At 38.1% G+C, this 16,417-nt stretch overlaps 1 protein-coding gene across 3 annotated transcripts in view; it reads right to left on the bottom strand.

Annotated features, from left to right (window-relative positions):
- Positions 1 to 16,417, bottom strand: part of itprid2 (ITPR interacting domain containing 2) — a 64,780-nt gene that overhangs the window by 22,728 nt on the left and 25,635 nt on the right. For 2 of the 3 annotated variants that reach the window (XM_067444440.1, XM_067444441.1), the window contains exons 2-8: positions 15,987 to 16,185; positions 14,291 to 14,333; positions 10,461 to 10,510; positions 9,885 to 9,938; positions 7,638 to 7,680; positions 7,460 to 7,558; positions 3,529 to 3,737 (exon numbers count right to left, since the gene is read on the bottom strand). In XM_067444440.1, coding sequence (XP_067300541.1) covers positions 3,529 to 3,737; positions 7,460 to 7,558; positions 7,638 to 7,680; positions 9,885 to 9,938; positions 10,461 to 10,510; positions 14,291 to 14,333; positions 15,987 to 16,143 — 655 coding nt within the window. In that variant the 5' untranslated portion in view covers positions 16,144 to 16,185. Of the gene's footprint in view, positions 1 to 3,528; positions 3,738 to 7,459; positions 7,559 to 7,637; positions 7,681 to 9,884; positions 9,939 to 10,460; positions 10,511 to 10,678; positions 10,808 to 14,290; positions 14,334 to 15,986; positions 16,186 to 16,417 lie in introns of those variants that run through there. The other variant, XM_067444442.1, reaches the window with a different exon arrangement.

The raw sequence follows: 16,417 nt of genomic DNA, 5'->3' as shown, positions 1-16,417 counted from the left end.
AATAACTGAACCTTAAAATAAAGTGTTACCACTTTTTTAAACTACATTTTACCCAAACAGTTCACAGCCAGACTAGCACTTACTAAAACTAAGCAACAAAACAAATCTGAAGCCAAATGCAGTGCACTCACGATCAACAAAACAGGCCTAATTTCAGACTTCACACATCCCTACCCTCACCAAGGTTCTTCCTGTTCCACTGCTTTGTCTTGGCTCAGTGAGAATTATGCAAATGTAGGCCAACACAAAAGCTGGCACAGAGCTGGCACACAGGCCGAATCCTGATGTGAGCGGATGGCAGAATCAGCTCTGCTGTGCCACAGCCTGCTTGTCACTTTCTCTCTCCGTTGCCGTCTGTCTCTGCCTCTCATTTCTGTGCCCACAGAGGACAATGGCTTTGTTGTGCTCTACTTCCACTGAGCGGAGCCTGAACAGCCCTCGTACACACAGTGTTGTTGATCAGCAAATGTTGGAGGGTTAGGAGCTCAGTGTTTGGTTGAAGATATGGAGTTATTGAGAAACACCATGGATTAAACGTTCCGCAATGTGGTCTGAAGTCAAAAGCACTTCTTTTCTAGGCACCACAACTTCCCACAACCCTTCCTTTGGTGTCTTTGTCTTTCTTCTTTGTATGGTTAAATACTTGTAAGTAGTTGTGTAAGCAGTGCTCTTTTTTTCTCAAAGGTGCAGTCTCTCGCATCAGGATCGATAATGCAATCAAGGATGCATTGATAATAAAATTCTGGCTGATAACGATGTCGACCGATATTTTCATCTTATGGTTGATGATTAACATTTAACAATGTTATTAAATTATCATTTTTTAGACTTTACATGAACATGCACAACTAAATAATTAATGCCAAGATTGATAAACAAAAAATTAAGCAAATATTGGTCAAACATGGTATATGATTCATCCTTAAAGGGTTAGTTCACCCAAAAACTAAACATAAAAATTAGTTCATTAATTACTCACCCTCATGTCGTTGGACACCCGTAACATCTTTGTTCATCTTCGGAACACAAATGAAGATATTTTTGTCGAAATCTGATGGCTGAGAAAGGCTTCAGATATTAGGCCTCCATTGGCATTCAGTACATTTCCACTCACAAGACCCATAAAGGCACTAAAGACTTCGTTACAAAGTCCATCTCACTACAGTGGCTGTACAATCATTTTACGAAGGGACAAGAATAGTTTTTGAGCGCAAAAAAATCTAAATAATGACTTTTTCCGCCAAGTTATTGTCTTCCGTGTAGGTCTCAGACTAGAGTGCGGATCGGGCTGCATTTTTCTGTCCGAGCCCGACCCGCGTCCGACAGAGCAGTAACCGAACCCGACCCGAGCCCGACAGGCATTAAAATATTTATGTCCGAGCCCGACCCGAGCCCGACAGTTAAAATAAATTTTTTCCCCTCATATACTAATGACACGCACGTTTGTTTGTGTGGAAATCCCGCTTTTATTAAGCAACTGTCGGAAGGCATTCTGAAATGTTTACAGACGAGCGCATCAGCGCGCACACGGGGCATCAAACGTTACACAGAGCCCAATCAAATAGCCAACTGAAATTAAATGAACAAAGGTCTGCTAAAAATGGCCCAAGCTAACAGAACAAAACATTAACGTAACACAATTGAAATGCTTATTGAAATGAAAGTCATCTTACCAATTTTCTCAAACTGTATGGTTCCTAAACTGCAACATGGGATCTATTTACATAATCTATCCATCAAAGTTTAGGCTAATCGAGGTTTTATGCAGAAAAAGGATTGCATCAACTGCGGATGGCTTCAAGGCTGTCCTGCCGCCAGCAGCGCTGAAGTTGCGCTCACTGGAATGACAAGGATGCCGCGGGCAATATGCAGGCACGTGTTGCGCGTTGTTGTCACGGCGACATAAACAAATTTCCGCGTGCAGGAAGACGGATGTTAGGGTAATATTTTACATTTATTTTAATCACAAAAACAAACCATTGCATCAAGTTAAACAGGCCCATTGGCTGCTTGCATAATAAGCAGTTTTAAATTTAAAAGGTTCAATGCCTTTTCGCGCTGACGTGACCGAGCCCGACCCGAACCCGAACGTCATTTCTAAATATCTGTCCGAACCCGGCCCGACCCGTCGGGTACCGTCGGAACCCGTCAGGCTCGGGTCGGGTATCCATCCTCTATCTCAGACGTGAACTCACGTGATAGCGGCGCTCCTCCTCTTCCGTGTCATGTATTCGAACGGTGGAGCTGCGTCATATTCTCGCGCATGCGTCGAGTTCACGTCAATAACTTGGTGGATAAAGTCGTTATTTAGATTTTTGTGCGCACAATTACTATTTTCGTTGCATTGTAACATTATTGTACAGCCACTGTAGTGAGATGGACTTTGTAACGAAGTCTTTAGTGCCTTTATGGGTCTTGTGAGTGGGAATGTACTGAATGCCAATGGAGGCCTAATATCTGAAGCCTTTCTCACCCATCAGCTTTCAACAAAAATATCTTCATCTGTGTTCCGAAGATGAACGAAGGTGTTACTGGTGTCCAACGACATGAGGGTGAGTAATTAATTAAATAAATTAAATTTTGGGGTGAACTAAACCTTTAAATTCAATTGCATGTCAGAAATATACATTTAATTAAACCGTGTTAATAGACTAAAACGATTTTTAAAATATTATTGAGATTAAGAAAAAAAAAAAGACTAAGAAATATGTAGACATTCTACATACAAAAAAAATATTGAAAGAACTTTTACAGTAGTTACACATTTCGCTTTCACTTAAGAGCAGGGAGTGAGCGAGGACTGGGAATTCAGGAAAACCTGGAGTAGAGTTGCTGGAGAATGCTTTGCATGCGAGCCAAAAAGGGAAGTCAAAATATTTCTAGGACAAACATTTAATAACATGCAATTGTGCAAAATAAGCCATAGAATATGCATTAAGAAGGTAAACAGTCTATTTAGACTTCAAGGGATAGTTCACCCAAAAATTCTGTCATCATTTATTTACCATCACGTTGTTCCAAACCTGTATGAGTTTCTTTGTTCTGCTGAACACAAAAGAAGATATTTGGAAGAATGTTTGTAACTAAGCAGAGAGAGCAACCATTGACTTCCATAGTATTTTTTCCCCTGCTATGGTAGTCAATGGTTGCTCTCTCTGCTTAGTTACAGACATTCTTCCAAAAATCTTCTCTTGTGTTCAGCAGAACAAATAAACTCATACAGGTTTGGAACAACGTGATGGTGAGCTCATTTTAGGGTGAACTATCCCTTTACGTGTTGTTTGGTTGCTAATCTACAATCATATTTCTACGCATCATGGCCCTGCGAAACGAAACAATGATGTAGTGATTTTTTCCCGAATTAAAAAAGAGGAGCGGACAAACGTAGGCATTTCTAAAAAGATCGCTACACTCTGCAGGTAACATTGAATATTTCCCTCCATTCATCTTTCAGATCCGTGTGAACCTCAGGGGCAGAAAGGCTACAGGGATACGTCAGGGATTGTGTAGACAGCTCGATTGACCTACTTGTTAGAGCATAGTTCGGGTTCTCCAACTCCATGCGCTGAATCTGGGCTCCCAGGTAAACTTTGATGTCGATGCCCTTGGCGCCAGAAGATGAGTTGAAGAAACGAGAAGGGATTTTTGAAGCGATGTCGGGCTCCTCCCGTCCAAAGCCGAGGTTGTACAAAATCTCCTCTGGATCCTCCTCATACAGGTCCAGAAGTTCCGAAACACTGCAGGAAAAACCACATCCGTGGAATATCTGCATCAGCCAACCGATATTTGCCAAAACAAAGCATTACGGACACTGCATATAAAGATTTTGGTAAAACTTTACAGTAAGGTGAACATGAGCTAACATGATATAACAATGAACAATAATTCTACAGCATTTATTAATCTTTGTCAAATCTCTGGCATTTACCAATAGATTTTTAATTTTGATAATAAAAAAAATGGTGTCTGTTAACATTAGTTAATGCACTGTGAACTAACATGAACATTAATATATATATATATATATATATATATATATATATATATATATATATATATATATATATATATATATATATATATATATATATATATATATATATATATATATATTAGGGGTGTAACGATACGCGTATTCGTATTGAACCGTTCGGTACGAGGCTTTCGGTTCGGTACGCGGTACGCATTATGTACCGAACGGTTCTTGGACTAATTAATTAGATTTGGAAAATAAAAAAGTTTGTGAAATATAATAATATGCGTTCAACAAGGTAGCCCAATAACCAAAACGACATAACAGGCAATGCCCCTGACACCGCAGAAGTGAAAGAAAAAAAAAAAACACCAAATATGTTTTAGGCTGCTCAGTCAGGTGCTCGCTTACTCAGTAGGCTACGCGCTGAATGCTCGTGGCAAAATGGCAATTGCGTTTAACAAACCAGAAATAGAAGATCCTCCAATAACCAACAGGTCTGGTGTTTGGGTGAACTTTGGATTCTTGGTAAGCTATGATGGTGTTGGCAAGATTGATGGATTAAAAAACAACGGTATGTCGCTGATGGTACAGCAGGAATAATTCATGTCATGTCAATCAAAGCCGACAACAAGACGATAAAAAGGAGAAACAGCCACAAACTATCCCACAAACTATCCCCGCAGCATTTAGACAGACATTTCCAACTTATTCAAATGGCAAAAGACATCACCGCGGCGAGTGGTCCATTTATAGCCGCGGATATGAGACCGTTTCACACATACTCCGTCTGCAGTGCGTGTGCGGTGCGTATTTTTTTCCGTACCCATGTTAACGGATGACAGCTTTCAAACTGCACGCGGGTGCTGTCCGTCAGTCTGTTCCAGGAGCGTTGCGTCTGCAGCAGTGCACGGATCGTTTTTGTACCGAGTCTATTTTTGCTGCGCTGCGTTGCTGCATTAAAGCGACAGAAGATCGTTCGCATTAAAATAAACATGCACTGACGCGAAAATCTAGTAATTTCACCACAGATGCATCTCATTTAAAATATACTCTTGTTTCAAAGTCAACACATGGCTTTTTTTTTTCTCAAGTAAAGCAACAAAACGACACCTTACCTGGCATTTAGGTTTAAAAAAATGTGCCATAATGGAGAGCACTCGTACTTTGGAGGTGAAAAGCAAAGTTCTTTTTGACCTGCAGGATTTCTTTTAAAAGGGTGTAAAAACGAAAGTAAAGACTAGAGTCGGCTGTTTTTGAATAGACTATTGTAAGTTTCTAATTTAAAATGTTTGTGATTTAAGGCTATAAACTATGTTTAAATGTTTTGCCACTTGTGTGAGCTAAATCTAAAGTATAAAAATATGAATAAATGAATTTAATAAAATGTTGTTTAAATGTAGTAGGCTAGGCTAAGTAACCTGACTTCTATTAAAGAGTAAACAAAGAGAATTGGAATTCTGACGAGGCATGTTCAGTAAAAACTTTTGGATTTTAAATAAAAAATAATGAATAAATGCTGTGTTTGTGATATGCAACAGCGGATCAGTTGCGGCCTGCAAACGCAGCATATGTAAAGCACTACAGGGTGTGGGGCTCCTGCAACGCATAGGCAACACAACACGCACCGCACACGCTAATTTAAAGAGCTAATGTCTTATTCCTGTAACTACATAGAAGATGGGTAAAATCATACAACAACAAAAAAATCATACTTTGTTAGTGTTAATAAAATAATAATAAAAAAGGTAATTTCTGCCAATTTTTTCTTTTTGCTGTATCTAAAACATACCGAACCGTACCGAACCGAACCGTGACACCAGTGTATCGTATCGAACCGAACCGAGAATTTTGTGAACCGTTACACCCCTAATATATATATATATATATATATATATATATATATATATATATATATATATATATATATATATATATATATATATATATTTATATATATATATATATATATATATATATATATATTTATATTAACTAACATTAACAAAGGTTAATTAATGCTGTAACAATATATTATTTATTACTATTACAATTATATTATATTATTAATGCATTAACTAACGTTAACAAACAAGAACTTGGCTTATTGTAAAGTGTTTGCAACACGGGTCATTTCAGAAATTTCACATGCAATTTTAAAATCTTAACATAACTTCACTTCAAATTGATTTGAGCAAAACTACAGTAAAAATTGTAATATTGTGAAATATTATTACAATTTAAAATAACAGTTTTCTATTTAAATATACTTTAAAATGTAACATTATTTCTGTGATGCAAAGCTGAATTTTCAGCATCATTCCTCCAGTCATCAGTGTCACATGATCTTTCAGAAATCATTCTAATATGAGGATTTAATTATCAGTTATTATCAATGTTGTCAACAGTTGTGCTGTTTAAATTTTTTTTTTGAACCGGTGATAATTTTTTTCAGGATCCATTGATGAATAAAAATAAATATTTTCTAACAAAATAAATCTTAGCTATCACTTTTTATTAATTGAACACGTCATTTCTGAATAAATAAATAAATAAATAAATAAATAAATAAATAAATAAATAAATAAATAAATAAATACTGACCCCAAACTTTTGAACAGTAGTTCAAAATATTTCTATTTCAAATAAAGGCTTTTTTGTTTTTTGTTTTTACGTTTTATTCATCAAAGAATCCTGAAAAAAATATTAAGCAATAGAATAGTTTCCAAAATTGAAAATAAATCAGCATATTAGTATGATTTCTAAAGGGTCATGTGACACTGAAGACAGGAGGAATGATGAAAAGTCAGCTTCGACAGCACAAAAATAAATATATTTTAAATTATATTAAAATACAAAAAAAAAAAATTGTAATAATATTACAATAATAATATCATTTTATAATAATATTCATATTTTTCTGTATTTTTGATTAAATAAATGAAGCCTCGGTGAGCCCCTTCCAAAAACATAAAACACACACGTTTGTTTTTGTGACATATGGGGACATTCCATAGGCGTAATGGTTTTTATACTGTACGAACCGTATTTTCTATCCCCCTACACTGCCCCTGCTCCTAAACCTACCCATCAGGAAAGGTTTCTGCATTTTTACTTTCTCAAAAAAACTCATCCTGTATGAAAGATGCATTTTGAAAAGTGGGGACATGGCCAATGTCGTCATATTTCACCCTCTCCTTGTAATACCAATGTCATACCTATGTCATTATACACTTTTGTGTCCTCATATGTCACAAAAACATGCCCGCACGCACACACATTTTTTTAATCAAATTTACATATGCATCATATACCTATCAAAAATATATATGGCCAGATTATCATTAACTACAGTAATGCCTACATTAAAATGATTATACATTTATCATATTTAAACTCCTTGCCCAATCACTGGTTGAGATACTTTCAGAAGCACACAGATTGTACGTGTGTTAATGACTTAAGTACGTCTTTGCTGTAAAGTACCTGGACACTGTGGTGCTGCTCTTCGCAGACCCTGTGGAGTTCATACTTCTGCCCTTCTGTTTGAACTGGCTCCTTTTGGCCTTGGCTGGCATCTCATAGCTGAGGAAAGAAGACAGTCACCCACCTGTGACTAGACCAAAACAGAAGGAGATGGGAACATTTTGGAAGTCCTGCTTACCCATTGGCCTCTGTTTTTGTGCTACTGTTCTGGAGGTGATTGGCTGTAGAGATGAGAGAGCAAGAAGAATATAGGCTTAGCTGTGCTGGATTCCTACCTAATTTGATACCAAATTCCTCTGAAACCACCTGTCAACCTTTGACACAAGTGAAATTAACGAAAGCCCTGGCTGCCATTTTAGCATTGTGGGAATTGTCCGAAATTCTTTACGAAGGAGCCTTATTTGATGCTGTGACAATGTTAATTTCCAAATGTGATTTATCCAGCTTAGAACATCCACTCCGGACGACAATCCACTTTGTGGAACATTTTCCTCAGCACTTAGAGCACAATGACAGAATTATATGCGCACACATCCTAAACCTGCCAAATGATTCGTGTTACAAATCACATTAGACACCAGGTTTTGGTTCACTAAGGAGGACAAGATTGAACACAGGGACGCAGAGGACATTAGCCAGAGATTTTCTGGCCTGAGGCATCCTGGTTTTCATGCACTCAAGTGAAAAGGCTCAACCTTAAATTTCCACAGAAATTCCCACAACTGGTGCAGCCTGATTCCTGTGCTTTTGTCAATACGAGCGGATAGGGGCCGAGTCATTCAGTGGAACGAGTCTGGACTCGTTCTTTCACATACAGACACAGTGAAGGGTGAAATCTGGTCGACTGCAGTTGCACAATGGCTTGCGAAGTGTCTGCAGAAAAGTTTCTCCTCAGCTTGTTGTGTTGTTTAAACTTGTCATTCAACAACTGTAAAAATACACCCACACATAAGATAGCAAATTAACCAAGAAAATACAGTACAGTTGAGGGAACATCCCACAAGCAAACAATGCAAGTGCTTTTCATACTATTAATGGCATTTTCAATGTTAATATGTCATAAATATTGTATTATGCTTTTTTCTAAAACATTGTTAAAGTTAAAGGGTTAGTTCACCCCCCAAAAAATGAAAATTTATGTCATTAATGACTCACCCTAATGTCGTTCTAAACCTGTAAGACGTCCGTTCATCTTCGGAACACAGTTTATTCAGCATTGTCTTCTCGTCCGCGTTTGTCGAATCATGAATCAATCCGCTGATTCATAAACGTTTGAATCTTTATTTGAGAATTGAATACAAACGCGGAAGAGAAGACAATGCTGAATAAAGTCGTAGTTTTTGTTATTTTTGGACCAAAATGTATTTTCGATGCTTCAAGAGATTCTAACTAACTAACTGATGTCACATATGGACTACTCTGATGATGTTTTTATTCCCTTTCTGGACATGGACAGTATAGTGTGTATACACTTGCGTACGCTCTCGGACTAAATATAAAATATCTTAAACTGTGTTCCGAAGATGAACGGAGGTCTTACGGGTGAGGAACGACATTAGGGTGAGACATTAATGACATAAATTTCATTTTTGGGCGAACTAACCCTTTAAGTAGCACACACAGGTTCCAAAGTTAACTCTCACCAAGTAGAGACATGTATGAGTCAAAACAAACAATAAAAACAGCCTTCACATTTTTTTTTTTTTTTTACCACAGTCATAAACAAATACCATAAGTTTATCCAGGATGCCTATAAAACTTTACAGATCAGCATAAAAAAATTCCTAGCTAACATAAGAGTTCTGCTACACTTTTGCTGCAGTCACTTTTATTATTTAAGCGTTCCTTTCCCGCTAACACGCGGGCCATCAGGTGCACCATGAAACCAGAGATAAGTTATCTGTTGTGCCAAGACCAATCTTTTAACCTGAATATCACATGCATGTGCCTGCATGTCACAGTGTGTGTTCCTAAAAGCAAATTACATTCAATTAGAGTGTAAACACTTAAAAACTCACAACAGACCCACTACATTGTAAGAAAAAAAAAAAAAAAAAAGTTTCCAATATAAAAAATTCTAATAACTGATCACATCTATATTTTTTCAGATGGCCAAATTAAAATTCTGTGAACTGATGCAATTTAACTCAAAGAAATTCAATTTGGCCAACTGAAAAATTTAGATGTGATCAGACACTAAAAAATGTTCAATTGCAGACCTGATTTTTTTAAAATATAGAGTAGGTTTAAAAAACGATCAACAGCAATGACACAAGGCAGCCAGCCGTCATTCTTGTTTGTCAATCGGTTCATTAACCTCTTAGAACCTACATGGAATTCTTGGAATTTTTCAGAACATTCCTCACAAAGGAGTGCACTTAAGAGCAATTACATCTGATTGAGGGAGAAAGTGGAGAGTACTTACCCTCAGCTCCCAGGGACAGGTCATCTTCAAAGCTACAGCCATTCTTTAATGGCCCTGAAAAGCAAAGAGAACAGCTTTCAGAGAGCAAACACTTTGCACTAACCTATCCTGACGAACAAGTGATCATTTCCCATTCTCTTCAACATAAAAACACTTAAATATATCCAAGTAGCACTTCAGTGCCCGAATGTGGCAATACAGCTTGCACGCACAGAGATAAAAGTAAATATTTACTCTTAAGAGCAACTGCCTTACCTACAAAGTTATCAGAAAGACTGCTGATGCAGTTTCGAATGACCTGATCCATAACACATTATCTGGCTCTTGGCTTCAGTCCCGTTTAGTAATAAACATTCATCTAATCAAGCATTACTTTGCTTGGAGTGTGTGGGGGTCTGCTATTGGCCCCAAATCAGCGTACGTGTGCGCGCTTGTGTGTGCCAATGAATGTGCATGCGCGGTGTAGTGCATTGTGAGGTCTTGCTCCAAAGTTCACAAGGAGTGGTGGAGAACAGAGTCATCCAGCAGTTGAGTAACCTTTTACAGTAAAACCTGGTCTGAAGAAGATGAACTCACCTCTGGACGGACTGGCGCTCTGTTCGTCCAAAGAGGCCCCGAGGGGAGTCCTGTTGAAAGATCAATAACACGTCATATCCTCTCATTCCACTCGCCAAATCTCCCCCTCAAAGTGTCACTCGAGCAGAAACGCACACAAAAACACCCTTCCCTCTTGTGTTAGTTTCTTCGTACACACAGAACTGCAAAACGCTGACACAGATTCTCTTGGCACTTACAAAACGCCGCCTTCGAAATCCCCTGCCACTTTCATCCAGACACCTGGAGATCCTAACGGCGTGAGAAAAAAACCACACCACGTTCAACGAGGCTAAGAATAGCTCACACTCTGCCGAGCGCTGGCCATGTTTCACAACACCAGCAGCACCACCACCAAAGTCTTTCTAGCTCCGGATATCCAGCAAACTCTCGGCGGTGGAGACACTTACATTTCCTGTCAGCCTGTAGGAGGATGTCTGTCTTGTGTGTGTTTAATGATAATGAGCAGGAATTGGGAATAGGACGAGCACGAGGTATTTTTATTGACCTAGTGTGTGGCACTGGGTTCAACGGGGAAATTTACACTAGTTCGGAGCATTTGATTAAATCAACTATGAAGGAACAGATCACCCAAAAATAAAATGCTGGCATCATTTCATCATTAAAGTCTCAATTAAACGCTGTTTTTTTAAACTTTACATTCGTCAACTTTGATAATAATGAGAAATGTTTCTTAAGAACCAAATCAGAATATTAGAATGATTTCTGAAGGATCATGTGTCACTGGAGTAATGATGCTGAAAATTCAGCTTTGATCACAGGACTAAATTTCATTTTTAAATATATTCAAACAGAGTCAAGTTATTTCGAATCATCATAATATTTCACAATATACACTGGAGCAAAAAAGTATTTAGTCATCCATCAATTGTGCAAGTTCTCCCACTTAAAAAGAGACGGAATGAGAGAAAAAATCCAGAAAATCACATTGTCAATTTATTTGCAAATTATAGTGGAAAATAAGTGTTTGGTCAATAACAAAAATTCATCTCAATACTTTGTTTTATACCCTTCGTTGGCAATGATAGGTCAAATGTTTTCTGTAAGTGGCAACAAGGTTTTTACACAATGTTGCTGGTAGTTTGGCCCGTTCCTCCATGCAGTGCTGCGTTCCACTCCACTTTAAGACATGCACTTGCAAACTTCCCTAAGCACTTCCCCTTGGGGGAATCCCCGCCGCCATTTTGAAGTGCGTTCCACTTCATGAAGTGAACAAGGGAAGTTTGTATGGACAGACCCTTGCTCACTCGATTTTGACCGAGTGAGCGAGTCTACTTCATATGTACACTTCAGGCAGCTTCATATACCACAATGCAACGCGATTGTGACGTCACCACATATCGCGTTTAATTTACCCCACCACAAACAACTATAACTATTTTTAAAAACATTTAAAACAACACAAACACATCCATATACATATAGAATGCTGCATTAAACAGTTTCGTAAAGGTAAAAAATAAATAATATATCAACTCCATAGTGGATTCTAAGTGATCAAGGGCTTAGGGCGTTCCAGTTCAGTCCATTTGCAAAGTTTCCGCCAGTAGTGGGCACTCATGCAACGTAGGCATGACGCACATCCGAGTGAACGAGACGGAGGGAAGTTTGCGAGTGAAGGGCATGATAAAAACGAACTGGAACGCAGCCCAGATCTCCTCTAAAGCAGTGTTGTTTTGGGGCTGTCGCTGGCCAACACAGATTTTCAAAGATTTTCTATAGGGTTGAGATCTGGAGGCCACTCTAGGACCTTGAAATGCTCCTTACGAAGCCACCCTTCATTGCCCGGGTGGTGTGTTTAGGATCATTGTCATTCTGAAAGACCCAGCCACGTTTCATCTTTAATGCTTTAAATACTCCTTGCTGATGGTTTTTACTTTAAAATGTTACCCTGATCCCTTTGCAAGAAATACAGCCCCAAAGCATGATGTTTCCACCCCCATGCTTCAAAGAAAGGTATGGTGCAACTCAGCATTCATTCTCCAAACATGTTGAGTTGATGTTTTTTTTTTTTTTTTTTTTAACCAAAAAGTTATATTTTGGTTTCATCTGACCATATAACATTCTGCCAATCCTCTTCTGGATCATCCAAAGGCTCTCTAGCAAACTTCAGACTTAAGCAGGATGACAAGTCTGGCACTGCAGGATTTGAGTCCCTGGTGGCGTAGCGTTATTGATGGTAGCCTTTGTTACTTTGGTCCCAGCTCTCTGCAGGTCATTCTCTAGGTCCCACCAGGTGGTTCTGGAATTTTTGCTCACCGTTCTTGTGATCATTTTTACCACACAGGGTAAGATCTTGCGTGGAGCCCCAGATCAAGGGAGATTATCAGTGGTGTTGTATGTCTTCCATGTTCTAATAATTGCTCCCACAGTTGATTTCTTTACACCAAGCTGCTAACCTGTTGCAGATTCAGTCTTCCCAGACTGGAGCAGGTCTACAATTTAGTTTCTGGTGTCCTTTGACAGCTCCTTGGTCTTGGCTAGACTGGAGTTTGGAGTATGACTACTTGAGGTTGTGGACAGGTGTCTTTTTACTGACAAGGAGTTTAAACAGGTGTCATTAATACAGGTAAAGAGTGGGAGACAGAGGAACCTCTTAAGGAAGAAGTTACAGGTCCGAGAGAGCCAGAAATCTGTTTTTTGTAGGTGACCAAATACTTATTTCCCACCATAATTTGCAAATAAATTATTTAAAAAACTGATTGTGATTTTCTGGATTTCTCATTCTGTCTCTCATAGTTGAAGTGTACCTATAATGAAAATTACAGAAAATTACTCTCATTTTTTTAAGTGGGAGAACTTGCACAATTGGTGGCTGACTAAATACTTTTTTGCCCCACTGTCACCGTTTGTACCATATATTTCATCAAATAAATGTAGAGCATAAGAGGCATTAAAAAAATATATCACTAACCCCAAATTGCATGCATGTCTTTATAATGGTGCATACCAGATTTTTTACTTTATTTTTATTTTTCACTTCGGGACAGCAGCATAACTTTATCAATATGAATAATTCCGAACATGTTGGTGACATCTTCATTGTACCAAAAATGCAAGCAAACAGAACTTTAATTCACTCCGGCTTTTAAACTCAAAGATTCAGAAAAAGACAGCAAATAAATGTTATTGCATCATTGACAACTAATGATTCTCAGATGTTCCACAAAAACAGTTGAGCAAATGGCATTCAGCCACATTTTCTTCAACATTCAAACAAACCTGCATTGCTTCCTTTTAGAGCACAAGATGAAACAGCAGAGAAGGACATGCACCAACAATTCCGGAATTTCTGTGTTTTGTTTTTCACAAGGAAGGTTTATGTTGGTCATGAGGGACGTATATCTACAAAGTAAATCAATGGCCCTTTCCTCCTGCGTTTTAGAGTTAAACAGTCGTACATCTTAAAAAAACAGCCTGGCAGTACAGCGAGAAAGACTTAAAACTCTCAGAGGACAACTTCAGCATTAATGAGCCCCCACATACCCAAACAGACCACCAAAAAAAAAACCTGCACAGCACAAAGGACAATAGTCAGTCCTCACAAGTAACAACTTTTCTGACTCTTGGAAGATCATGGTCTGAACCCACTGAACTATTCACATAATTCTCTTAAATTTACAGCTTGTCAAGCAACACCAGAGAGACAGGGGACAGAACGCTTTTCTCTGCCGGGAACGCATCGGAGCGATTTGTTTACTTACCAATTCACGTCACACTGTGGTGTGTACACATGTCTTTCTCACAGCATTTGCATTTGTATTTTATGAGTGTTTTTTTAGGTAACTCACCTGCAGGTCCTGAGCCAGTTCTCCACTTGATTTGGATTACGACCTGAAGGGAAAAAAAATACAAATAACTGTTCCGTGTAATAGCCAAATTAATTTCCTGAAAAACAACATCAAACAAACAAACAAACAGTAAACAAATATAACCATGATGACAAACACAGGGCATTCTCTGAAGTGTGGTCTGCGATTTCTATTTTTTCAGAATGTTTTCTTTGCTCTTAATTGCTTTATCGTGACTTGCATGGCGAATCAAATGCCAAGCCAAGCAGCCAAACCTCTGTAATCTCTCTCTGTTGTGTTCATAACAGCATTATGACTTCCAGTAAATCCTGCGGAGCTTCAAACCCCCAAAAGCCAATTTAAATGATAAAAACAACAATCGTATGGTTTGCCATATCCTTTGCCTCTGAACATCTACATATCAGCCTAAATTTGCACACATTTGGTGTCCATTTATACGAGTACTTACGGTATATTTGTGTATTGCTGTACGTACAGCCCAATAAATGCTAGCATTCCCCAAAAGCAGACTTATGTTGGCTTAATTCATGTAAAAGTGTGGTTAAAAAACAGCTATGTGATATTTAAAGAGGCAATAAAATCGTTTCAAGTAAACAATGTGTTATAATATTAGTTATCAGTATCAGTCTAAATTAAATTCTGTGTGTGCGCAATTAACACCCTTAAATAGTAATGATGAACTTTGGATGTCGAATATATTCACAGTATATTTGTAATGATTTTCCTGGCATTGTTTTTTTTCCCTCTCACCAGAAAATATGATTATTTTTTAAATTGCATTATAAACATCATATTTGTTGAGGAAGAAAAAACAATGTCAGGAAAAGCAGTTTCTACAGAATCAGAGCAACACCTCTGGCTGTTAGCAAAAATATTGTTAATGATAATTACATTTATTTTCATGAATCAGTCCAAACCGTCCATTTCAACCAAAAGATTTAAAATCAATAACTTATTTGCATAACAAAAAAATCTGCAGTATATGATTTTGTGTGGTATTTTTCACATATCAAAACATTTACACAACAATATAAAATGGTAAATATTGCTGAAATTATACATTTCAGAAAATTCAACCCTAATACTACATAATAATAATAATAATAATAATAATAATAATAATAATAATAATAATAATAATAATAATAATAATAATAATAATAATATTTTATAGGCACCTTACATGACACTGAAGGAGACCTTACAAACACAATAAAACAATCAACAATAAACAGAAATTAATCAATATTACAGCCTGAACAGACTGGATGCAAGCATAAAAGCAATCACATAAAGGCCTGCCTAAAAAGAGGGGTCTTAAGGTGAGATTTAAAAACAAGAAGACAGTTTCAGAGTTTCGCATATCCTGTGACAACAAGTTTCATGAGTAAAGAGCAGAATGACTAAAGGCTCGGGAGCCTATAGAAGTCGTGCAAGGTCAAGAGAGAACAAGAGCGAATGCAGAAGATGATCTTTAAGTACGAGCAGGAGTGTAGATATTAAGAAGGTCAGATAAGTATGAAGGTGAAAGATTATTGAGTGGCTTGTATTTTAAAATCAGTATGATATTTAACCAGGAGTAAATGCAAGCGTTGTAGTGTGCAGTAACTGTAACAACAGAACCGAAACAACCTGAAAAACTGGAACCGTTATACGATTAATAGAAACACTGTACCTGTTTCTGAGGCTGTGGAAGTCTTATCCTCCATAGGCTGGGCAGACAGCGTCTCCTCTGCGCCCTGGTCCTGAGACTCAGAAGCCTGCCAGGAGTCTCGGCTCTGAGCCCAAGCCCTCCTCTTGAAACTGGCAGGGGCGGACTCGCACTCCTCCATGTCCTTGGCTCGGACAGGATACTACAGTGGGGGACGGTTCACCTGCACGAAAGCAAAAAGGGACACACTCAGATCTGAATTGCACAAAAATATCCAGGCCCCCATCTCTCCAGAGGAAATGGTGGCAGGCCCAAAGAAGAGTACTGTGACTGTCTTGTGTCTTATGAAGCAGACTTTTAAGACTTTTCTTCCTCTACTGAACCCAGCCACATAAACCAGATTGTTGCACACATCATATGCTCGTCTGAGCAAGAACAGAAATGCATGAGCCGAC

The sequence above is a fragment of the Pseudorasbora parva genome, chromosome 5 (assembly GCF_024679245.1).
Source record: "Pseudorasbora parva isolate DD20220531a chromosome 5, ASM2467924v1, whole genome shotgun sequence".
Taxonomy (NCBI): domain Eukaryota; kingdom Metazoa; phylum Chordata; class Actinopteri; order Cypriniformes; family Gobionidae; genus Pseudorasbora; species Pseudorasbora parva.
This window is presented reverse-complemented; position numbering and strand designations above follow the sequence as displayed.